Source organism: Ischnura elegans, chromosome 6 (genome assembly GCF_921293095.1).
Source record: "Ischnura elegans chromosome 6, ioIscEleg1.1, whole genome shotgun sequence".
NCBI lineage: Eukaryota > Metazoa > Arthropoda > Insecta > Odonata > Coenagrionidae > Ischnura > Ischnura elegans.
The window spans coordinates 49,101,392-49,124,553 of NC_060251.1; the positions used below are offsets into that span (position 1 = coordinate 49,101,392).

The following is a 23,162-nucleotide window of genomic DNA, read 5'->3' on the forward strand; positions in this document are numbered from 1 at the left end:
AACGGTTATACATTGAATTCTGATCTTTCACCGCCTTCACGAAGCTACCGCGAGATATGTCATATCGCCGCTCACCTACGGTGAAAGTCGAGCAATTTACGCGAATTAACATTCTAAACAACAGTCTCACAGTTTACTTTTTACCGCTCCCGTGCGCACAATAAGCTTACGAACAATTTTTAAAATCTCCATCCATTATTACGCACCGTACCCATCGCCATCGGCTAAGTTAGAGCTACCGACTACTTCCTCCATGTGCTTGAAAAGGCAGATGAAATGGAATTCCCTTATTTTACACGCTCGCACTATTTAAGACGGTACGTTCTATTATTATGATATTAATTAACACATAATTAAAGTAACGATTTACAAAACTATTTTGCCTACCTTATACTACCTAAATACACCATAATAAGTTTTGAATACATTTAAATGGCTAAGAGTAATACATTTCGGGGTTAAAAGAATTATGAATTTCAATAATTTGGAGAAAAAATGTACGATATGTATCTATTAACCTAACATAACTTCTCATCTGCTTTTTTTCTATTCATAAACGTCTGTTTTGTGAAAACTATTCTCCTCCTGATACATTTACTGCACTACCGCCCTGCATTTACCGTCAGCCCAAATAAATCGCTCAACCTGTTCCAGTCAGTGTCCATCTCATTTTACGTCAAGCCTCAAGTTACTAGCTCCCGATGCTATACAAAACCGTATCCCTTTGGCCTTCTTAAAATTATCCCCATGCCATGTTGCTCGTACTATTTACCTAACGCATCAACTAGGGCCTGCAAACCTTTCGCTAGCAATTCAACACATGATCATTCGCGAATCCTACTCATTCAAACATCCTTTTTATCCAATCCATTTATAATTTCACTCTAATCCTAAGAAGAGTTGACTGGTTAGTTAATTCTTCACGCGCCTACCTTGCCACCTCCATCGCAACGAAGTAAAACAAAAAAGGCATCAGTGGATAGCCTTGTCCCGTACCGCACCTTGATTCTCCCTCTGCTTCCCTTGTGAAATCTCATAAATGGCTACAAGGATCACTATCGATTATCGTTAAACTTATACTCGTCCACAGTTAAATAAAAACTACAAATAATTTAGAACGTCAGTCACTAATGATTTCAAATCATCTACACAGGTTGGTTCGCTGCACTCTCCGCTGGTAAGAGAGGGTCACGCGAGGCCTACGTGGATTCCGACAGCCCTGCCGCCCCTGGAAGTCGACGGTGGACTGAAGAAGGGTTCCGCGGCGGCCGCGACAACCACTGGGACCGGCCCCCTGTGCGCTGGGGACCTAGACGCGGACGCCAAGGCGGAAGACGCGGTGTCCATCGCGTCGTCGACGCACTTCACCGTGGTCGGGGGCTACAGCGGCGGCCGCGGAGTCCGCAGCAGATCTCGCGGGCTGAAGGCGGGGAAGATAACGGCACTCGTGCTGTCTATGTCCCTGCTTATCCTCATCGGAATACTAGCGGCCATCCTACTTCTAGAAGGTGAGATGGAATCGACCACTGACGTGTGGGTACTCAAGTTAGCTGTGACCAATGCCTGAATTTTAAGATCCGTTCACACGGAAAAATTCGGCATCAAATTTGGAGGGACCATGGGTCCGGGAAGTATGGTATACCTTCTTTTACAGTAAAGAGTGCCACACTCAAAATAGTACTCAAACTTCTCTCACGTTCGGGACTTGTAGCCACGCATTAGCATATACACTCCATTTACTCCTTTACAAGGATACAAAAACAATTAAACGAATAAAAATTAACAATCTTTGACAAAATTTAAGGAGAGGGGGGTCATGGCCCTGTGACCCCCTTCCTAAATCTACCCCTGGATGGATGCAAGGCGCAAGTAGCGCAAGCTTCAGAAAAATAATATCCAATCAAGTGGCTGATCAGGGAGGGAACGGCCACCCCCTGTAATTTCAGGAAAAACTGAGAAGATGGTAATCTTGAAGGTGGCTCTCCAATGAAAATTTTCATTCCACCAGTTTAAAAATCAATGTTTAAATGTAATTGATGAATACCTAAAATAAGACCCTAGAAACATTATCGCTGGGAGGTATGGTATAGTACCAAGGCGCGGCGGAAAATAATGAATCCCCACATAAACGACCTTAATCTGTCCCTGATCCTACCCCAACGTGGATATACGCCTTGAAAAAATATTCACAGAACTTGACAGATTTGAATTTACTAACATACTATCTTCTTTCTTTACAGTAAGAGCAAGAAATATGCATTGGCCGAAGACAACTTGAGAAGAAAATTAGCATCATTGAACTTCTTTAATTTATAAATGATATAAGTGTAATTTTTATCATATCAGTATGCCTATTTGCATCCATAAAAGATGACAGATTTCAATCATTGAATGCAAGTTACATATGAAAATTATCTTCATCATGCAAGTGCATTAGCAGGATTCATGTGATAGTGTCAAAACATGTTCTTCCAAAGAAAAAGGCTGTGAGGTATATGTAATGTACGATGCTTTGTGTCTCATGTAATGTTCCAATTAGGTTAAATAATTTTTAATAATTTAGAAATATCAAAATGAAACTGTAATAATTGTCAGTACAATACTGAGTCATATAAAGGTATTATGAAACTTTTGTACGGCGGTAATCATAATTATTACGTAATAAAAAATATACTATTAAATCAGTAGTTTGCTATATAATTAACCAGAGCAAAAAAAAAAAAAGTTGCATGACTTGTATCCAGTGCCAGTTATGAGGAGAAAGTAATCGATTTACTTAAAACAAGATATTTATTGTAATCTTTATTGGTGATTGCAGTAAATAAATTCCCTCCTACAGAAAACCATTTCACAAACAAACAATACCAGATGCGTTAGGAAAACAATTTTTAACCTTAAAATAGAGCTGGATTCTGAAAGTGGGCTTTACAACTCAAATATCGAAGGAAAAGTCAAATTATGTTAGTGAGAATTCACCTACTACACGTCGACAAGCTCCACCATTGCAAAGTAATTCTACGGACCGTTTCCACGGCATATAGAACGCAATGTTAATCGAGTTGAAAGCCCGGAGTTGCAACCATAGAACAACTTCACACACATTCTGTAGAATATTTTACGTACTCAAACACAATCCTCACAACCCAAAAGAGAAGATGATAACGGACATAAACGATAACTGCGTGCCACAGAACTCACAGCTGTTGCGATCGGCAGTGAAGCATTCGCGCTAAACCTTAAATGCGATCACAATAGAGATTTCATCTCAATACGGATGATCGAGGGGTCAATAAAATATCACAATTACATGAGTGGCAAAGGAAATCAAACTACAAAGATGACTTTAGGAGCATAGAGGAGAGATTTGCGCGATTGATTCGTGAAAAGTTCCGATCTCTGAGAATCACTACGTTCCAAAATAAAAATGATCTTCCTAAAAAGGTCCGTGCCCATCAATATGGATTGAAGTAAATTTTTCTCATTGCAATTCTGTGGAGATTTATTTCTCGTTCCGAACGTAAACAATTTCGATCAGAGTATAAATTCGTCGCCTTCACGAACCCTTTCGGACAAGCTTTTGCTCGCACCCGCACAAAGATCTTGCACAAAGCGCGTCAAGTGGCACCTAACGGCTACGGGGTAAACCATCACCCCGAATCAACGACTGTGCACCGAATCACTACGAAGAGCGCGGAAAGATCAGGTAATGAATGATGAAATTAGCCGCGAAATGGTAAAAGAATACTTATTATATTACCCGGTGGTTAACTGAAAATTTTTGACACTAGTCCATGGTTTTTCCGCTGGCTTAAAATTTTTGCTGGAATCACAGGAATTCTGTGCGAAGGATCTCGCGATTCAAATTGAATTTTAAATAAGATTTACCGAAGTAAATTAGATTATATGACTTTATTTTAAGATAAAAGGTAGCTGAAATTTTAAAAATATATAAATAGGAATAACTGGCTTGAAAAAAAAACACAAACATAATGGACTCTTGTTTCCACTTAAAATGAAATATCTTAAGCATTTTTCTGAAAAGACTAAGTGGCAAGCTATATCGTCCATGGGGCGTACACAGCGAGGGGCAAGAGGGGGCAGCTGCCCCCCCTAGAATTATTGTTATTGTTGAATTGCTCATTGTATTCCAGAAATAAAAAGTTTGTCTTTTTTTTTTACTGTACTTGAAGGTAGAGTGCAAATAAAAATTGGGGGAAACACAGCACCATGAAGATAGTCCTGTAAAAATACATTCACTGACAATCAATACGAGTAAAATAATATCACCCTTCTCATTTTCTTGCATTTTGGATCCATGATTAACTTTTTCTGGAACTGATTTTAGTTGAAGTTACCAACTAATAACATTCCTAAATTCCTCCCTCAAATTTAGAAAAAAGTCTCCCTTTAACACGACAGAATGGATATGGTGGTAACTTTATGTGAGAAGGGCCATAAAAAATTGCTAGTAAAAATGTTACCGAACCGAGGTACCAATTATCAAGAATCTTTTCATAGATACACCAATATGAAAAAAAGGTGTACGTGATGTTCTACACATTCGTTTTTCCTCCTTTATATATCTATTTTATATAATCTAGATAAAATAAGCTAATCAACTTAAAAACTGGTGAGTTCATAAATACTGGTAAGTATACAGTTGCTGAACCTAGTCTACAGTCCGGCCGTCGAGAGTTGTCCGATGACAGTTCAAAAGGAGGGGCGGAGAACCCTGCGCCTGCACGGTTTGCAGCCAATTGCTGTCCCCCAAACGCACCTCATACCCTCGTCCAGTCATACAACGTTGTCTCATGGATATGAAGCACTGAAACAAGCCTGAGCCACCAAAACAAGCCCTTTCTGCGAATCGCCAAAACAAAGGAATCTTCCTTTGGGTCCTTCACGCTCGTCGTCCCTTCTGGTTCCTTTCTTAAGGGAACCCTTTTGTTTACGCGTGGTGTGGGCGTTTCCATTTCTTACCTGGCAACCTTGCCCCCTACTCCTTCTAGCTGTCATCGGACAACTCTCGGCGGCCGGACTGTATTAAGAGTAATTATTGAGACTGATCATAGGCTAACAATCTATAAAAAGCTAACACAAATTGTGATAGGCAGTGATTACCTATCTGATCATTTACCACCCATCTTGTAACAATAGAGCATTATTAGGGGCCTCAGTTATAAATATAAACCCACACCACTGAAGTGTAATGGCAAAGACGTTATCTAAAATGCTAATCCAGTTGTTAGTGTTGGTTCCTGCCAAGTTGCTCGTGAGTCCTCTCCAGATAACTATTACTGTGACTGTTTGTGTCAGAGACATCTGTCCCATATGTAATAGGTATGCACACTTAGCACCACATACTACTTTGGCAGCAATGACTTTCCCACAAGTAAGCATGTACAAGGGGTTTATATTAGTAAAACTGGAACTACAAAATATTGCATGCCTATAATTCCCAGAGCACAGAAAATATTTAGTTAGAAGTTATGAAAGTAAGAGAACTTTTTTCAGGAAATAATCCAGAATATTGTACATTTCGGGATTATTATGCTTCTTTTTCAAAGTGTGCAATAGTGTAGCAGTATACTTATCACACAAGTACTTGATCATACAAAGATATGACAAAAGCATAGTGGTAAATATAACTGTTCATTTTCCAGTGAGATACAATGAAGTACCTCTGAATATGAAACCCTTGCTTTAATGCATAATTAAATGCATACTCACTTACTTTTATTTGAATATTGAACTAAATACACATGCAAATGTGTGTTCATAACTACAGTCTAAGGAAATGACATAGTCATAAGAGTTGCCGCTAAGAATCTCAGTCACAGGCAAGAGAAGTAGTAACCAAAGAGTATTTTTTCAGGTGGTGCCATATGGCACAGCAGATATCTGTTTTTATCTTTCTCAAAATATAACCACCATAATTAGTCTCGTATAAGTTTACTGTTCATATGCACTACATCCTCTGTCAAAATGTGGCAGCAATTTTTTTATTATTTACTCTATAAATTTTTAAAAGAATTTTCTCAGTCATGATCCCAGAAATTTCGTTCTCAGAAGTAGGTGTTAACTGAAGAGCACATCAGATGATTTTTTGAGGTATAAAGCACACTTTTTGATGTTTAAATAACAGAAAAAACCATCTACCACATAAGAAAGTTATAACAATTGCAAAGAAATACATTATTGAGAAATTGTAGAAGATTGAACAGAACCCTGCACCATGGTGCCCTGTGGCACCCAAGGATATAGAGCAACTAGGTACCGTATAAGCGCGTGTAAGAGGCGCACCTTTTTTCCCAGATATTGCAACCGAAAATGGGGGTGCGCCTCTTACACAAACTTCTTACCTTCCCCCCCTCCCCTTCACCGGTTGCAAGTTCAAGGGGAACTGAGTGGCCTTGGTTTTCAGCGTGAGTCAGTCATCTGAAACCCTGGGTCAAAATCAAGCGGCAGGCAGGGGAGTTTCTCCCTTAGTGACGTATTTTTAAAATGCTCCTGTTTGAATTTCTTGCAAGCATCGGCAGTGGCGGTTTGCCCATAAGGACTCTCGGACGCCGCCCCTCCCAAATATTTGAAAAAGTAAAAAAAATAAATATCCATTGATTTATAATTATACATCTGATTAATCAAAGTGTTTTTTCAGTTCCATACATCGAAAGTGTTGGAAAAACACGAAAAGAAATAGCGCGAGAAGTTCGTATTTGTAGTCGTGGGGCGCTGGCCAGAACGTCCCAATCCATCCCCATGCAGTTATATGGAGAGTGGTAGTGGTGGGGGCTGCTGGTGCTATGACGCGTCTAACATTGTGCCTTACGGAAGTCTTGGGACGTCGTCCGAGATTGCGCAGAGCGACGAGTGAGTTGACATCACTGCGCAGGCGGGCGGGCGTATAATCTGGCGTCTACTTGGTGCCGCCACAGAAAAGGGACCTACGGAATCAGAATGGTCACTGTACTGGGTGTAGTTATACGATTTTAATTTTTAATTACTGGTGGGTATTGCTACAGTAAATAAATTATCCCATTATGCTTGCGTTTTTTGGTGTTTGAATTCCGGTACACATAAAATCCAACCAGTTAAAGGCCGTATTGAGGAAGGAAAACTATTCTCGAGTAGGTATTTGCCACAGTTCTGTTATGATTACGAATTTCAAGAACCTTGGGGAAACTAATATTATAATATTTAGCCCTTAACAATGTATTAATATCTTCCCGATGATTATAAATGCGGTACTTATTTTTCAGATAAATTTATCAAAAGACCTGCGGTATTAGGAAAAATCAGTTAACATCTCCTACTGATTTATAATTTAAGAAATAGGTGCGTGCGTGATAGGGTGAAGGATTAAACATGATTTAAACCGTAAAACGTGACTTTAAATAGAGTCATTCAATGAATGTCAAGAAGTGCCGCGTACAATGCACCTTTTGTGTGTAGGTCCATCATATTTCTAGCCGTCCTTGTTGTATTACTTCATGTTCACCTAATTCCTCAGCGGCAGAGCGGTAGCTGTCTGACGGAAAATGTCCACTTGGGTCTGATTTAAGTGGCTTTGAAGAGTTCATATCCGTGCGGAGATCCTTACAGCTCCTATCTGTGGCTCAGAGTCGTCTTCTTTTACGATCTATAATTTATATTCTATTATATCATGGCAATGATTTCGAAGAAACTGTTATTCCAAAAGCGACCCGTTGGCGTCTCGTGTGTTTACCACATATGAATATTAGACTCAAGGAGATGGTCCGTGGCGTCCTTTGTTTGCTTGAATGCCTTTGCTGACCTTAAATTCGTCCCTCAGCTGAATCAGCATTAGTGGACCACGACTTCTATCTCCCTTGAGTCGTCCTTATAGTAACGACAAGACTCACGGAAAGAACGGAGTGAAATGAGTTCAGACATCATTTTCGAGGAGTTAACTGTGCGTAATTGCCGATTAAGAAGTTTCTTCGTGCTGTGTGTACATTCAAGAAGATAATTTTGAATTAATCAACAGTGCTCGTTTTTTTAGGGAAATATAGGGAAAAATTGCCCCAATTCTGTGTCCAGGCACCTTGTTCTTTTTGGTCGTATTTTTCGTCGGCCTATTTTGTGTCGTCCCTTGTTTATTTATAGACTAGTGCCCTTGCCATGTGTTCAATAGGAAAGAAATTATTGTCCGGCGCTGATTTCAACGAACGTGTAATTGATCACTTTGCTGGACAAAAGGAAAGAAGGATGGACTTCTGCAATATAACTAAAGGCATGTGAGTATTTCGCATTTTGTTAAAAATGTGTGAGAAAAGTTTAATTATTGATTTTAAATCATACTGTATTCAAAAAGCAACGCGAACACCGCCATCAAAGTTTACATCTGCAATAGCAAAGCGCGCGCATTCTAGTAGTGTTTGTTGCCTAGTGGAAGTCAGTGACAATCCCCTCCCTCCTCAGGTGTTACAAGTGTCATTGATACCTAAATCATAGCAAATGTTGTATAGATTTGACAAATAACGCATTATGATTGCAAAACGAACAACAGAAGTGTACTGCGGGCATATCCGCACGAAGAATGTAGGCGCTAAAACCTAAAGTTACGTATTTTCGTTTGTATTTACAAAATATCGCAGCAAATATATTTTTATTCTTCAAGATCATTGATCAGTATAATCGAGAGTCCGGACTAAGCCGATCCGGATGACCGAGAGTATACTGCATTTATTATTTATTAATCAAGCTTTATTAGGAAAATTAGGTATTTTTGTTGAAAAAACGGAACATATGGCATCACAAAATTTAATTCCTAGATTTCCGTAAAAACTTGATAAAATACACGAAATATTAAAAATTTATGACCCCCCGGTGGAGTGCGCCCCCCCTAGCATTTGACCCACGAGCCGCCACTGAGCATCGCGCCGCACAGTGGTCCGGATCGTGAAAAAGTTGGACAAAAATCAGATTTTCGTTGGATGTCTTTAAAAATTGCTCCTTACATGTTTTTTGCCGAGCTATTTTCATTTCTGCAGTTATTTTTACGAAAAAACTATTATTCCATGCGGTATCGTGGAACTTTATCTTATTAACTGGCTAATTGTAATGCTGACTGCATAGATAAACGGTTATCATGATAAAATATGAAAATAAATGATAATTAGTTGTATAGAATGAGTTAATGATCTTTCAAATTAGTCAATAAACAAAAAAACTGCTAAAAGTAGGGTTTTTGGGTACATTGACTTACGTTAAAGAGGAGCGATTTCCAGATTTCGTGAGATTCTTCTGTATGGACTAAAAAGTAATTACTAAATAAGTGTCAAAATAGTATTTAAGTGACTCTTTTATTCTCATAAAAGCATGGTTAATTCCTCATAGATTTACAATTATGTATTATAATTGTTCAGCATCAGATTCTTCTGAATCCCACCCATCCTCCTCCTCTCATTCACTCGAAGAATTTTGAGACTCTTGCAAGACCAAGAGAGCACGAACCTCCTGCGGAAGATCTTTAAGGCCCCGGCATTTGTTTAGTTCAGTTCCTAATGCGCTAATAAAAGGATCTTATATTAGGATCAGTCTCCGGAAAATATCCTCATTAGTGTGAAGTCGAGATATCTTTCTCGCGTGATGCTCGCGATATATTCTAATGTCTTTATTGCGAGATTCCTGGGCCTCCTCCGACAGTTCTCCAATAGGAAGAAGAGCCGACTCGATCACATCTGCACCATGTATTAACACTTTGTGCACAGTGGGTGGTATGTAAAACCATCCATAATGTCTCACAAAATTTTCCGCTGTATCCATACAGAACTTTTTAAATTTTACTGAATCAATCAAAAATCCGCAAGACGAAGACCTTAAAATTGTTGAGAATTGAGAGATTAACTCTTCCTCTACTCCTGAAAATTAATTAACTATGTTATTTCATGTGAAAAGTGCTGCATAAAGCAATAAAAAAAGATGTTATATTGCAAAAATGAAAAGAAAGCATTCAAAAATATTGACCCTCGCCAGTAGTTTCAGCCGATAGGCGAGAATTTTTGAAAAAGCGCCTAGCTGAGTTTCCATCACTGGATGTACCATATTTTGGCTTCGGCACATCAACTAAAAGGCCCATTCTCTTTTAAAATTCGTAGGTACCTATTAAAAAATAAGACTACTAGAACAATATCCCAGGGGACCCCATATCACCATTAGAATACCAGGAAAATACGAACCTGAGGTGCTTTGAAGGTTGCGAAATACATCAGGGAAATCAACAATTTTGTCCATCCAAGTGCAATTTCTCTTCAAAAAAGAAGAGTTTTGATCGCGAACTAGCTCACCTACCTCTCTCGTTGGAATAAAAAAAAATTCATGTTTAAAAAGTTATTAAGCTCTAGTTTTGCCTCCTCGTCTCCGTGTAATCTGAAACAACTCTCTAGATAAGTATGCATTCAAATTCCTTTTTCGAGCATCCATGGTTTTTTCTTTTTTTCTCCAGCATTTTTTCGTGCAGTTTACGCCGCGTAAATGCCCATGAATTTTTATTGTTGACCGCCAACAATAAAAAACACAGGTTTGCAAAAAGCTACACAACAGTCTTCTTTCTAAAAAGTTTAAATATCAAATAGAAGGGAAAGTATGAAAAATTAGAGCGGTGCCTCGTCTCAGACCAATTTAAAAAAACGGAAACAAGAAACGGAAATAAATGAAACATAGTACACCTGCTCCACAATCCTTATTTTTGTGGTTGTCAGGAATAAATCACTTAATCACAATTTTTTAGTTATCTCAACACTATAACTTCTTTGCGAGATCACTGTAAATCACAAAAACTTAGCCAAAATAGGACTTCGCAATTAGTGATGGGTATGTGTTCACATCGACAGAGAAGTTGAAACTGAAGGGTACCAAAATGTTTCGACCGAAATTTGGATGGGGTTAAAAAGAGGAGTAATCTTTACCAACGGAAATGTGGGTATTCCCCTGGATAACTTGTTGGGGTAGGGTTGGTCCCCGTAAATAAAATGTGAAATGTTTGGATTTTGAGCGAAAATGCATACTAGCGGCGGACCTGCAATAAAATCCGTCCAAAAGGAAGCGGGTGGAGGGTAAAGACCTCATCTATTTACACGTATTTACATCTATTTAGCTTCACTTGCAAGCCAGACCGCCCCTAGAAAAGCAATAAGCTCAAGTTGGGTGATGCGCCAAGTGGCAAAATCACAAAAGATGGCAAAATGTCCCGACTAAAGACCCCTTCCCACTTCCCTGAGGTCCGACACGTGTTCGGGTAACGGGTCTCTTGCCCGTTCGGATTGAAAGAAAGGGAAGGCGGTTGTGGGTTTTCCCGGTAGCAGTGCATGTAGCCTGTCGTATTTACTTCAATCTATTACCAAATCGCGATTGAAGTCGTTCTGAGAAGCGATCGACGAAAATATTTTATCTCCTCTCCCAGCGTCCCAACTGCGCTTAACCTAATTCAAATTGTTCCGAAATTATTCTATTGGTCCACACACAGATTAAGTTTGGATTATTACAAAGTGTAAAATAGGTTTTAAAATGCTAAAATTCTTTTTTTTGTGATTCTGGCCCATGAAACATTGGGAGACACATTTTACCATGTGCCTACACTGCGCTGATGCTAGCGTGTCGACGCTCACGTCGACACGCTACGCACGACGCGCACCGCGGCTAGGAACATAAATCGTTGTTATTCGCTGACTCGCACAGATTTGCAGCTGATTTTTTTACTAATATCTTTATAATACTGTACTTTATTGTCACCAATAGCCGAATTTGCGCAAGTCGACGTCACTTTTTTTATAACTCAACATTTATGCGAATTTTTCCGAAAAAAATTACTCCCCTTCGAATAATTCTACAGCAATCATCAACATCCCTAAAAGGTTGAAATATATATTTTATGACAGTGAAATGTCTATATTACTATAGTGCAAAGTTAGTTTACGAATATAATTGGCGGCGTAAAGCCAAAAATAAATCTAAAATGCGTAATTTTCAAAAAAACGGAAAAATCAAGATACCATTATAAATAGTGCTACTTTGACGCAATATATCTAAGCAAGCAATTTTTTTACAAAAAATTAAGCATGAAAGGTGATACCCCAGGCATATTGCTACATAACGTCTATAGTCTAAGTGAGTTTCAAGAAAGTCGAAAAAATGATTTTTGTCCACCTTTTTCCGGATCCGGACCACTGTGCGCCGTCACGTCGGTACCCCAGAGGTGAACATTGAAAAGATCGCGCGGGGTGATTCGCTCCGGAGCGCGCGCTAAATTTATTGCCACGAGTGGGCATCCCGCGGCATTTATACTGCATATAGTAATATTGGTGTCACAACCTGCGGTTGAAAAAATTCGAACGAGTGTGCTCATTGTTGGACTTAATGGTGGATAGAAGAAATCGGAAATGCTTATAAGTGAAGAGCGCTGAAGGAGAGGTCGAGGGGAAGAGCGCTCCCTCCCCTCCGTATTTAAAGCTACGAGCGAAGGAGCAAGGGAAGGACACGTCCGATCTTGCATGTGACGTCGTTGCCTTTAAAGCGAAGGGGCGAAGGCGCAGCAATGTGATATTAGAGATGGGCAAAGTCATTCTTTTCAAAGATTCGATCTTTATGATTCAAGTCACTTGGGTGATTCCATCAACTGATTCAATCATTTCGATCATCAATCATTTTGATTGACTTGATGGAACTGACTCAAATCCCTGATTGAATCTTGAATTCAATCAGGGATTTGCGTCAGTTCCAATCCAATGAAACCGGTTAGCCAATCAACACCGATCATTGATTGACTGTGACCTATCGATTGAAATGAATCACATAGTTTTAGCAAATTATGATCGAGATGTGACAGAAATTGATTGCAATTAACGTACCACAGAGACTGTAGTCAACAGATAATTTGAAATTATTAATAACCTGTGGTTGAGTGGTGGTAGCGAATTGGTACTGCAGATACGCAGAATTTTTTTTGAATTTATATTTCCCGGGAAGGTTTACGAATTTTGAGGTAATTAATTTTATGAAAAAAATGCGTACATGCTTTTGTAATAGCATGTCAGAAGGAAAAGAACTGCGATTTTGTATTTTGAACACCAAATCCAGTTCATCCTTTCTCATTTATTTTTGATTTCGCTCTTCAATTACTAATACCACAGAGTATAAGATATACATCATGTAGGTGTATCATACATATTACTGTACTCATTGTCATAGAAAGTTACATGCATAAACTATCTATTATATGTCCTTACATTTAAATCTCATTTCAAAGGACCATGGAGAAGCGAAAGCGAAGCTTGCTGTGGACATCGTTCACTGACATGGGATCAGGAAAGGCAAAATGTGGGTTATGTGGTCAAGTAATGTCTTTCCTAGGAGGTGCTACTAGTAATTTAAGAAGGCACCTTAAATTTAAGCATCCAGGGTCCCAATTAAGTCGCCAAGATATTCCTCCTGAGATCAACAGAGAGGAACTTATAGATATCTCAGCCCTTCGTAATTCACAAGATTCTTCCTCCTCTGTACCTCCGTGCCCTGACGTTACACCTGACCAAGCTCCGGGTGTCATTCCAATGGTGTTGAGAGCTGCTACTAATCAGCCACGAATTACCAATTATATAAATAAACCGATTTCCCAGCAGAGACATAAACAGTTAGACCATCAACTCATAAAAATGATAGCAAAAGAATACCATCCTCTGTCACTAGTGGAGGATAAAGAATTTAAAAATTTTGTATACCTATTGAACCCTAATTATAAGTTGCCCAGCAGGAAAACTGTATCTTCCACCCTTGTGCCACAGCTGTATCTAAGCACTAAGGAAATGGTACTGAATACATTACGATCAGTTCATTCAGTGTCAATTACAACTGATGCCTGGACCTCAATCAACAATGACAGCTTTCTCGCTGTGACAGTCCATTTTCAGGTCGGCTGTGACCTGAAGTCCTACTTATTAGATTGTTTTGAACTAACAGGAAAGCACACGAGTGAAAATTTGGCTGCTGAAATAATAAGAATAGCCACGGAGTGGGAAGTAGTTGGAAAAATATCTGTGGTAGTGAGTGACAACGCAGCAAATATAAAGGCTGCTATTAAAAAGTGTCATTGGAGACACATACCTTGCTTTGCCCACACCATCAATTTAATTGTTAAAGCAGGTGTGCAGGAAATTTCTGCACTACAAATTAAGGTGAAGCAGATAGTTGAATTTTTTAAGCGTAGGCCAGATGCTACTTCTAAGTTAAGAGCTCTCCAGAAGCAATCTGGGGTGAGCGAATTAAAATTAAAACAGGAGGTCCCCACAAGGTGGAACTCAACCTATGATATGTTCCAAAGAATGATTGCACTTAGGGAACCTGTGCTGTCCACAATGGCCTTGTTCACTACAGACATTGAACCAGTGACTGAGGAAGAGTGGTTTGTACTCACAAAAGCCTGTGAGCTATTAAGGCTTTTCTATGAAGTGACAGTAGAATTAAGTAGTGAAAACAAAGTGACAATATCAAAAGTTATACTAGTGAGTAAAGCTCTGCAAAAGCATGTAGAGAGAATAAATAGTGAGGCAAACTTGCCTGAAGGCATAAAAAAAATGGCAACAAAAATATCTGATCAAATGAAAATAAGATTTGCAGAAATAGAGGCAAACCCTATCCTCTCAGAAAGCACGCTTCTGGATCCACGATTCAAGAAACATGGATTCACAAATGAGGTTGCATTGAAAAATACAACAAGAGCAATTCAACAGAGGCTGTCCACGCTGCAAGCTTGCTCTAACGCCCCAGAAGAGCCTCGATTGAATTCCACCTCCTCTGTGGAACCATCAACTTCTTCCATATGGGAGGATTTCGACAACACAATGGAAGAATTTTTTCTTACTCGAAACAGCACTGCAGCTGGAATAATTGAATTTGAGAAATACATGCGAGAAGATATCATTAAGAGAACAGAAAATCCTCTGGCATGGTGGGTGGACCGCAAAACTTTATATCCACATCTTTTTGATATAATGTGTAGTCGGCTTGCCATACCAGCCACTTCTGTACCGTGTGAAAGAATATTTTCTAAAAGCGGGCAGATTCTTTCAGAAAAGCGAAACAGATTATCCTCAAAGAGGGTATCAGAAATCATGTTCCTCAACGCCAATTTGCAATGATTTTGTGCCTCTACCTAATATTGTTAGATTTGTTATTTTTAATATGTAATATGCCAGGGAAGAACATATATGTCATATTGCAGATGTTATTACTGAAGGGATGACATGCACTTTTACTTTTATAGCCTTATTATTTTTGCAAGATGCATTCCTTATTTTTTTATAATAAAGTGCAATTTATATTTATTTGGCACATGCAGAAGGAATAAACTAGTCATGAGCAACATTTTTGATTTTGTTATTTAATATACGATATTGCTAATTCCTTTGTGACTGTAAAGCCCTTCAGTCATACATCAGAGAGTTGGGACACTCTGTGATAATACCTTATTCTATGATTTATTCTAATTAGAAGGTATGCGAGTAATTTACCACCATTAAAGTCGCATAAATACTGCAAAATCAACTTTTGCGTTCTTGATTGAGATGTTCTTATAAGGCTATATCATTACCCACCCTAAATATGCAGCCAACTGTACTTTTGTACCTTCAATTTCAATTATGTAAACATAACATTCACATGTAACATTTTTTGAGATTATCGCCTTGTTTACACCCTCATAATAATGAGTTATACAAGTTGATTTTGAGGATTAAAATACGATGCAAATGAAAAACTGAATCTTAACATCCATGGAGTTCTAGAAAAACTTAACAGAATACCTTTATGGTACCATAAAGGTATTCTGTTATATACGTATATTTGTGTACGTGCATATTTCCAAAAAATAATAATTTCTTTGAAAATTGGTTGATTTTCAACAAAGTCGCTACTACCACAGCGCGGAGCTTACAACTGTAGGAAATTGGGTGAAAAAAGCGATCATCTGGAATTATTCGGGATAAACACAACCAATTTTATAAAAGCACAACGGTAGACCTATTCACACAAGAAATACTCAGGATCGATCACTGAATTGCACTGAATAAGCAGGAAGTCTGGCTGATTGATGATTGACTTACACCTAATAAACCGGAAGTCGGACTGATTGATGATTGATGATCGACTTTATTTTGCGCAATGAATCATGAGTCATTTGATTCAGTTGGTGATTCAATCATTTTGAACGAATCGATCACGAACGACCCATCACTATGTGATATACGCAGTTTGCGTTGCCTGAGTTTCCAGTCCGTCTCGTCTTGTTTGAATGCGCTTATGCTACGCTTGTTTCTTCCGAAATTGTGCTGTTTGGACTATGTTGAATATTAGTAGCCTTATTTTAGCTATAAATCTTTGTGTCAATCAATTAGAGCTCAAAAAACTTAAATGCTGTAAGATATATGTCGCGTTAGGTCTAATTCTTTTTAGAACCTCGTGCGTGTCATACAATTGCTGAAAGATATCGAGATATCTTCGAGCTCAGAAGGTGACTCACGTAGCATTTGACCTCCAGAAACTCGGGGAATTGAACCTGGTAGACCGAGGTAAAAGGTCAGTTGGTGGAATGGGGTAGGGATGAAACACGTTTCCATTGTTCCCCTGTAACTTGATATTTTCCTGTGGAGTCTCGGAAAGGAAAAAAACGACAGAGGCATTAGCTGATGGAGAGCCGAGTGTAGTTCCGTTAAGCCCCTTGCACACACACCGATTTTGGACGGCCGGTAAAACATTGGCCGATATTTTACCGGCGAAGCGATGCTTGCACACACGCCGGATTTTTACCGGTCAAACGATACGTTGCTAAGTTTTTGAGCCGGGGCCGGCGATCCACAGTGACAATATCCGGCAGCTAACCGGCATTTTGCCGGTGCCGGCGTGTGGTCGGTACGTGTGCAAGCTCCAATGCTCTCCCATTGTTCACTATTGGAATGTGGACAGCCGATAGAAATAGTACTGAAAGAGGACATTTCGATAACTGTCGAAATTCCAGGCATACGTCTGCAACACCGCACGATAGGATAAAAAAAATGTCGCAAAATTTTTTTCTTTATAGCTTCGATCCTCAAAATAGGGGTGCGCCTCTTACACGTGTGCGCCTCTTACACAAGCTTATACGGTATATTTGGAGAAATATGGAAATTGAATGATTGAACCTGAAGGTATGACCAGCCTTAGACATTCACCTAAGTTAAAATAATCATAACAATTAGTCCCTTCTTAAACAACATCTGCATTGGCTGAACTCAAGTAGTGAGGAAATATATTTTCTTATATTCTACGGCGCACAACAGTACCTCCGTAACAGTATGCCGGCCTCCGTGGCGGCGGGTTAAAGTCCTCACCTGCCAACCCGAAGGTCGCGGGTTCGAGTCCCGCCTGGGTAAGTTACCCTTATCCAGGGCATGGATGTTTGTGATTGTTAACTATTATCAACCTCGATGTAAAGGCCGAACAGTGCTGTTTTCGGTGGTATGTAAAATAAATAAATAAAAGTACCAATCAATTTTCAATTGACCCATTCGTTTCGAAGTTAGTAGAGATTTGCATAGTTTACGACAAATCAATCACTTTAAGTGGTATAAACAATTTGTTTTCGACAAAATGTTAATACTAGATCTGACTTTCTTATATCCAAATTGCAAGTTACTGGAACAAAAACTACGGGAATACCGATTGCATACCAACTTGATTTTATGTGCTAAAAACTTACTTTTTTGAGAAAAAACACAAGAGTACAGGAAATACTATGAAGCTGAAGATTTTTAACCCTTTAAGTGCTATCCTTCTTCCCGGGGTACAGTCGAAAAATGCAGAGGGTATTTTCATAAAATGTAGCAACTAGGAAAAATAAACATTATATAGTTAACTTTTTAGATATCTTTAAGTGTTTTTTTTATTAATGAGATTAAATTGGACAATAATCACAACATTTTTACATGTGTACTGATATATAAGTTTTTTTTATTTCAATGTCCTCAAATTTAACAACAACTATGTAAAAGCCGATATATCGGCGCATCGCACTTTTCAGCCGAGCGGTAAAAGCCGATATATTGGCGCGCCGAACTAAAAGGGTTAACAGTATATGATCCAATGTAGAAATAAATAATTTTATGTCATCTTTTTGTCGCATTGAAATTGATTGTTTCATTTAGATGCTAGAGCCTCTCAAACTCGGGTGTCTAGCTTTTTTTCACAGACAGTAGGCTACAAGCTAAATGCTTGGGCTAACAACTGCATTCCAACACACTTTAGGTGCATTAGGAAACAAATGAATGGTCTTCTGTTTACAAGGCTGAACCATGAAGCACAAAATTTACCCAAGGCTTATATGCATCAGAAGTTAAGTAAACGTGAAATGCATGCGTGAGACATGAAAGCATTGCATATTGTACCAGTGAAATTGGAAATCCACTTGTTATAATTAGTTGTTTCAGCTTTGACTTTATGGATTCTACTTAACATAATAAAAAGTGAAGAAAACTTTGTAATTTCTCATAAATATTTAATGTACGACTTAGGAAACCAACCACGTTGAAACCTAGGTCGTAAATTAAATATGTATATGTTTATGAGAAATTACAAAGTTTTCTTTACTTTTCATTATGGAAATCCACATCTATGACTACCACTTTACAATTTAACAAGAATTTAGAGAGGAGAAGGAGACGTAAACCTCCCAACCCCTAAATCTATGCTTGTATCATGCTACCAAGCAATGACCTAGATAATGATGGAAAAGTTATTCATTAACATATTCAATGCGGGCCCGATTTTCATGAACGTCGTCAGAATTGGCGATAAAATATGAAAGAAAAATAGAGGTTTTTGTGCCGTAACTTCCGTTCAAATACTGCTATTTACAAATGGCGCGCACGGGTCTTAGGAGGGAAGCTTGCTGAAGGCCATGCACATGATCGGAAGACTCGAAAGTGGATTTTAGTCACGTATAGAGGCGAAGAAAGGCAGAGCACGTAAATTGATATGCTCCGTATCTCGGCTTGGACAGGACCACGTCAGTTGACGTGCTCCATGCTCAATGTGTTAAATCAAAGGCAGAGAAATGATGGAGAGGCCTTATCATGATGGAGACACCATAAGTTTTACTACAAACCATCTTGACAATTTACTTGTGCTATTTTGGACAAAACATAAAGCTTTTATAAGATTAAGATAATACTAGAAGCAACTTAAGATTTTATTTCTAAAGGGAAAAAATGGCCATTCATTTAGAAATTACAGATGAATTATTGCTTAAATTTATATGATCTAATAAGATCTAAAAGGAACTAACTTCAGTTGTTGGGGTGTCCCACCTACGCACAGTCTTTTTCTTTTGTGTGCCATCCTGAAAAGAGGGAGTACCTTATATGCTATTAAATACAGTACTACAAAGTTTCTTTCCTAATGTTTCTTGAAGCGCACACTTTACATGTTCCAGTGTGATATTTTTTCCTCCTCTTTCTCATGATGGGAACAAGATGGTGTTTCTAAAGGTCTCTCAAGAAGCCCGGTGGGTGATCTCTTGCAGGGACTTCTCTGTTGGCTTATCATCGCAGTCCTCATTTGAGGATGACTCAACCGATTCCTGCCTACTTGCAACCCACTCACTGACGGTTAGGAGCGAATAGACTTTAAATCAAATGACATTATTAGTGTTAAAGAGTTTTATATACTCTGAAAGCATTGAAAAGGGCACAATTCATTAGCCACAGCCCCACTTTCATTGACCATTTCCTTGTTTTTTTTTCATGATCGAGTAATAGGATGAGTACATATCTACTCCTTGCATGTACTCTATGTATTTCAGAATGCAAATAATGGGTTTTATGATTGCCTGTCCTATGACCCAACACTTTAACTTTGAGTTGCTCAAGTGAGCAGTCCTACATAATTATTCTTACTTCCCTCTAGTCTTTCCAAACCACTAGTAACACCTCATCTTTGCAAGAGAACATGATTTGTCTCTTTTAAAAAGTTTTTGCCTCACTCTTTAACTTAGCAGAGAGTCCCCAATTTGGCCTTATGGTTCCACTCACTCTCACTTTATTATCTAAAAGCAGTTCCGCAACTTTCAAGCTATTATAATAGTTGTCCTTATAGGTATGATGCTTAAGATTGAGATGTGGCTTCAAAAGGATCAAGATGGTTAGCTCAAATTTTTCCCCCTCGGCTGAATAAATTCCTAAATTACTAATGTAACCAGAATTACTTTCACAATTCATTGGAACTAGTAACCCATATTTAGTTCCTCGATCAAAAATATGAGCAAATCTTGTCCAGAAAATCTTGACACCAAATGCACTACTCACCGGGACTCAAGGAAACCTGAACTGCTCTAGACACATTAGGAGAAGAAAATATCTCTGAGCCAAAAAACAAGTAAGATAATGTCATTGTGAGTCCTCACGCTCTTTCCAACGTAAATGTTTATATTAACAGAGCAGAGCAGTCCATTTGCTAAGAGTACATCTCGAAGAAGCGGCAAAAAAGACAGGTGCCAAACTCACCAGCTAAAGTAAGGCCATGTGGTAAACCCTTCAGAAAAACATAAAGAGGCAAGTGTGTGTTGTAACCCAAGGAAAACAATAAATAAGAAGCTGATTCCGGTAAGAAGAAGAACAACATACTTAGGCAGAGGTGTTAAGATAGAAAATATGAGCCAATTTGGGTGAACTGCCTGTGGTTTAAAGACAGTTAAAATGCTAATGATTGAAATATAACTTTACCTAATCAAGCATTACAATACGTCCATTCATCATAAGTAACAAACAACTGAAAACTCTTTGCTGCTTTAAAATTGTGTAAGTTGACATGCCTACATGATGAGAATCTTCATTATACATCCGGGATGCTAGGGAAAAAAATGACAAGAATTCTCACCATCTATACACAACGCCTTGACAGACACAGGTTTCAACGAACTATGCTAATAATGATATTTTTTAGGGAGGAAGAAAATATGTATTATAGACCCAGCCTCGATAGAGTATCCTCATGGGATCCTGGCAGGATTCAGATGCAACTAAATGCATGCTGGGACTGAAAAAATAGCTTTTCACCTACCTCCAGTTCCGAAAGTGTCTGCGTCCATCTGTAGTTCGGGAGGTCACAACCATTGCCAGCATTGGGTTTCAGCTTCCCTTTTTCCTTGGGGTCTTCTTCTTCCTCCTCATCCTCCTTCTTGGGAGTGGGCGTGGTAGGTTCACTATTCACAGCAGGTTTTTCGTCATGTTCGAACTTTTCCTGCAAAAAAATTGAGGAAAGAATAAGATTTAACCCTTGGGCTGGGTAGTTCACGATTTTAGCTGCTAGCCAGTGCAGAAGAGACCCCCTGTGCAGGAGGGACCCCCTGCCACCAAGGCTGGTTTGATAGAATTAAGCCCCTTAACGTTCCTTATGGCAAGGGAAAGTTCCTAAATGCAAGATATCCAGGTAGCAATAAAAATTTTGGGTAAATGCCGCAGTCAGCGTGCAAAACATATAAAAATGTTCCAAAACTAAGGGTTAAAGAAAATTATGTGTTGTCAGATCTTGAATCCTTTGAAACAGAAAAAAACACATGAAAAGATATTACCCCTATGAGGAAAAGCGTATGGTTTCACGAGCTCATATTATACATTTCACAGTGCTGCATGCTCATGCTTATTATTTTCCAAAAGGGAAATATAACATTCTGATGACAAAACAATGATAGATGAGAAAGATAGGAGTATGACAAAGTTAGCAGTACATTTGGAAAGGATGATGGCCATTACAGCAGATAATGGGAGCATAATTATAAAAAAATAAGGTATTGAATTGCAGCAGAAGAGGTCAATGCCTACGTTTAACTAGGTAAACCAAACTTTGAGGTGGTGAAAGAGCTCTGTGACCGGGTAAAAAACCAATGATGGATAAAGCCTGAAATAATTTGTCAAAAGAAAACCAAGGGCGAAGACAGGTTCATAAACAACTTCTAATATTAGCAGGGAACAAAAGCAGGGTGTTAAGGAGACAATTCAACAGGACTAAAATCTTTAGTCATAGTGAAATTGAGAGCTTGAGTCATTGTGAAAATGAGGCATAGAAAATGACAGCAGCAGAGAAGTCGAGAGTGGTAGCAACGAAATGTGGTACAACATAAGAATGCTGAAGATCCAGCAGAATACCTGAGTGTATTAGGAGGATATTATACACAAGAGTACTGAGGGAAAAGAAAAGCAAGAGAAGCCTTTGAAAGCTCTAAGAAAAAAAGAGAACTAATCCGTAACAACATGAGGCAATGGTCTGATGAAAACAACCTCAGGACGAGTGGACATGAAGAATGAAAAGGGTAGCCATAACTCAGATACATAGATCATATTATGAGGAATGTAAAAGATCAACAAGCATGTAATAGTGAAAAGACTGCCTGTAGGGCATGAGTAGAGATTTACATAAAACAAAAAACCTAGGATTGTTAACTGATTATATCCTTTTTTAACTTAACTCATTGGTCTTCCATAAACTTCACAATACCCCTACTTTGACATCGAAATTAACAAACATAACATTGTTACAACAAAATTTTTTAAACTGACATCATCTCTAAGCACAGGAGATGGAATACATTTTCTGTCTTACATGAAAGATATAACGTTTTGGCAGAAATGGTTCCTCAGTTACATCACGTGTTAAACATTGTGACTATGAAATACGTGATTGATTTTAAATCAATTTTTCAAATTATGGTCCAGGACAGGGGTCTCTAATTTACTAGACCACGAGGGCCACATTCCAAGTTCCGAATTGCCCTGCGGGCCGGATAGCAAATTTGCCGATGACTGAAGTATTCAATACCAAAGTCTACTGGTGGCGTATTTCTTATTTACGAACAGTTGAAGGCGCCTTTGACGTGCAGTACAGCGCTGCAATGCTCCTGGCACCATCTCACAGAGTTAAACGAGCGAGAATCGCGTGCTACTTGAAACTAGTACGTGGGCCGGATCCAGCCCGCAGGCCATATTTTGGAGACCCCTGATCTAGGAAATGTCGCATTTCAAATGTTCGTTCAGAAATCCCCCCTCACCACCTTCCCTTCATCCCCTTTTTTCCACTTCCCTCTTCCCCCCTCCCCTCAACCAAGAAGCGCTTTGCTGAGTCGC

The 23,162-nt window shown here is 38.8% G+C and overlaps 2 protein-coding genes across 2 annotated transcripts in view; one reads left to right on the forward strand and one right to left on the reverse strand.

Moving 5' to 3' along the window:
• Positions 1-2,684, forward strand: part of LOC124160622 — a 111,297-nt gene extending 108,613 nt beyond the window's left edge. Inside the window, exons 3-4 of the mRNA XM_046536518.1 lie at positions 1,154-1,508; positions 2,241-2,684. Of these exons, the coding sequence (XP_046392474.1) occupies positions 1,154-1,508; positions 2,241-2,278 (393 nt within the window). The 3' untranslated portion in view covers positions 2,279-2,684. The remainder of the gene's footprint in view (positions 1-1,153; positions 1,509-2,240) is intronic.
• Positions 1-23,162, reverse strand: part of LOC124160621 (nuclear migration protein nudC) — a 184,100-nt gene that overhangs the window by 157,446 nt on the left and 3,492 nt on the right. The window contains exon 4 of the mRNA XM_046536517.1: positions 21,103-21,282. Within this exon, the coding sequence (XP_046392473.1) occupies positions 21,103-21,282 (180 nt within the window). The remainder of the gene's footprint in view (positions 1-21,102; positions 21,283-23,162) is intronic.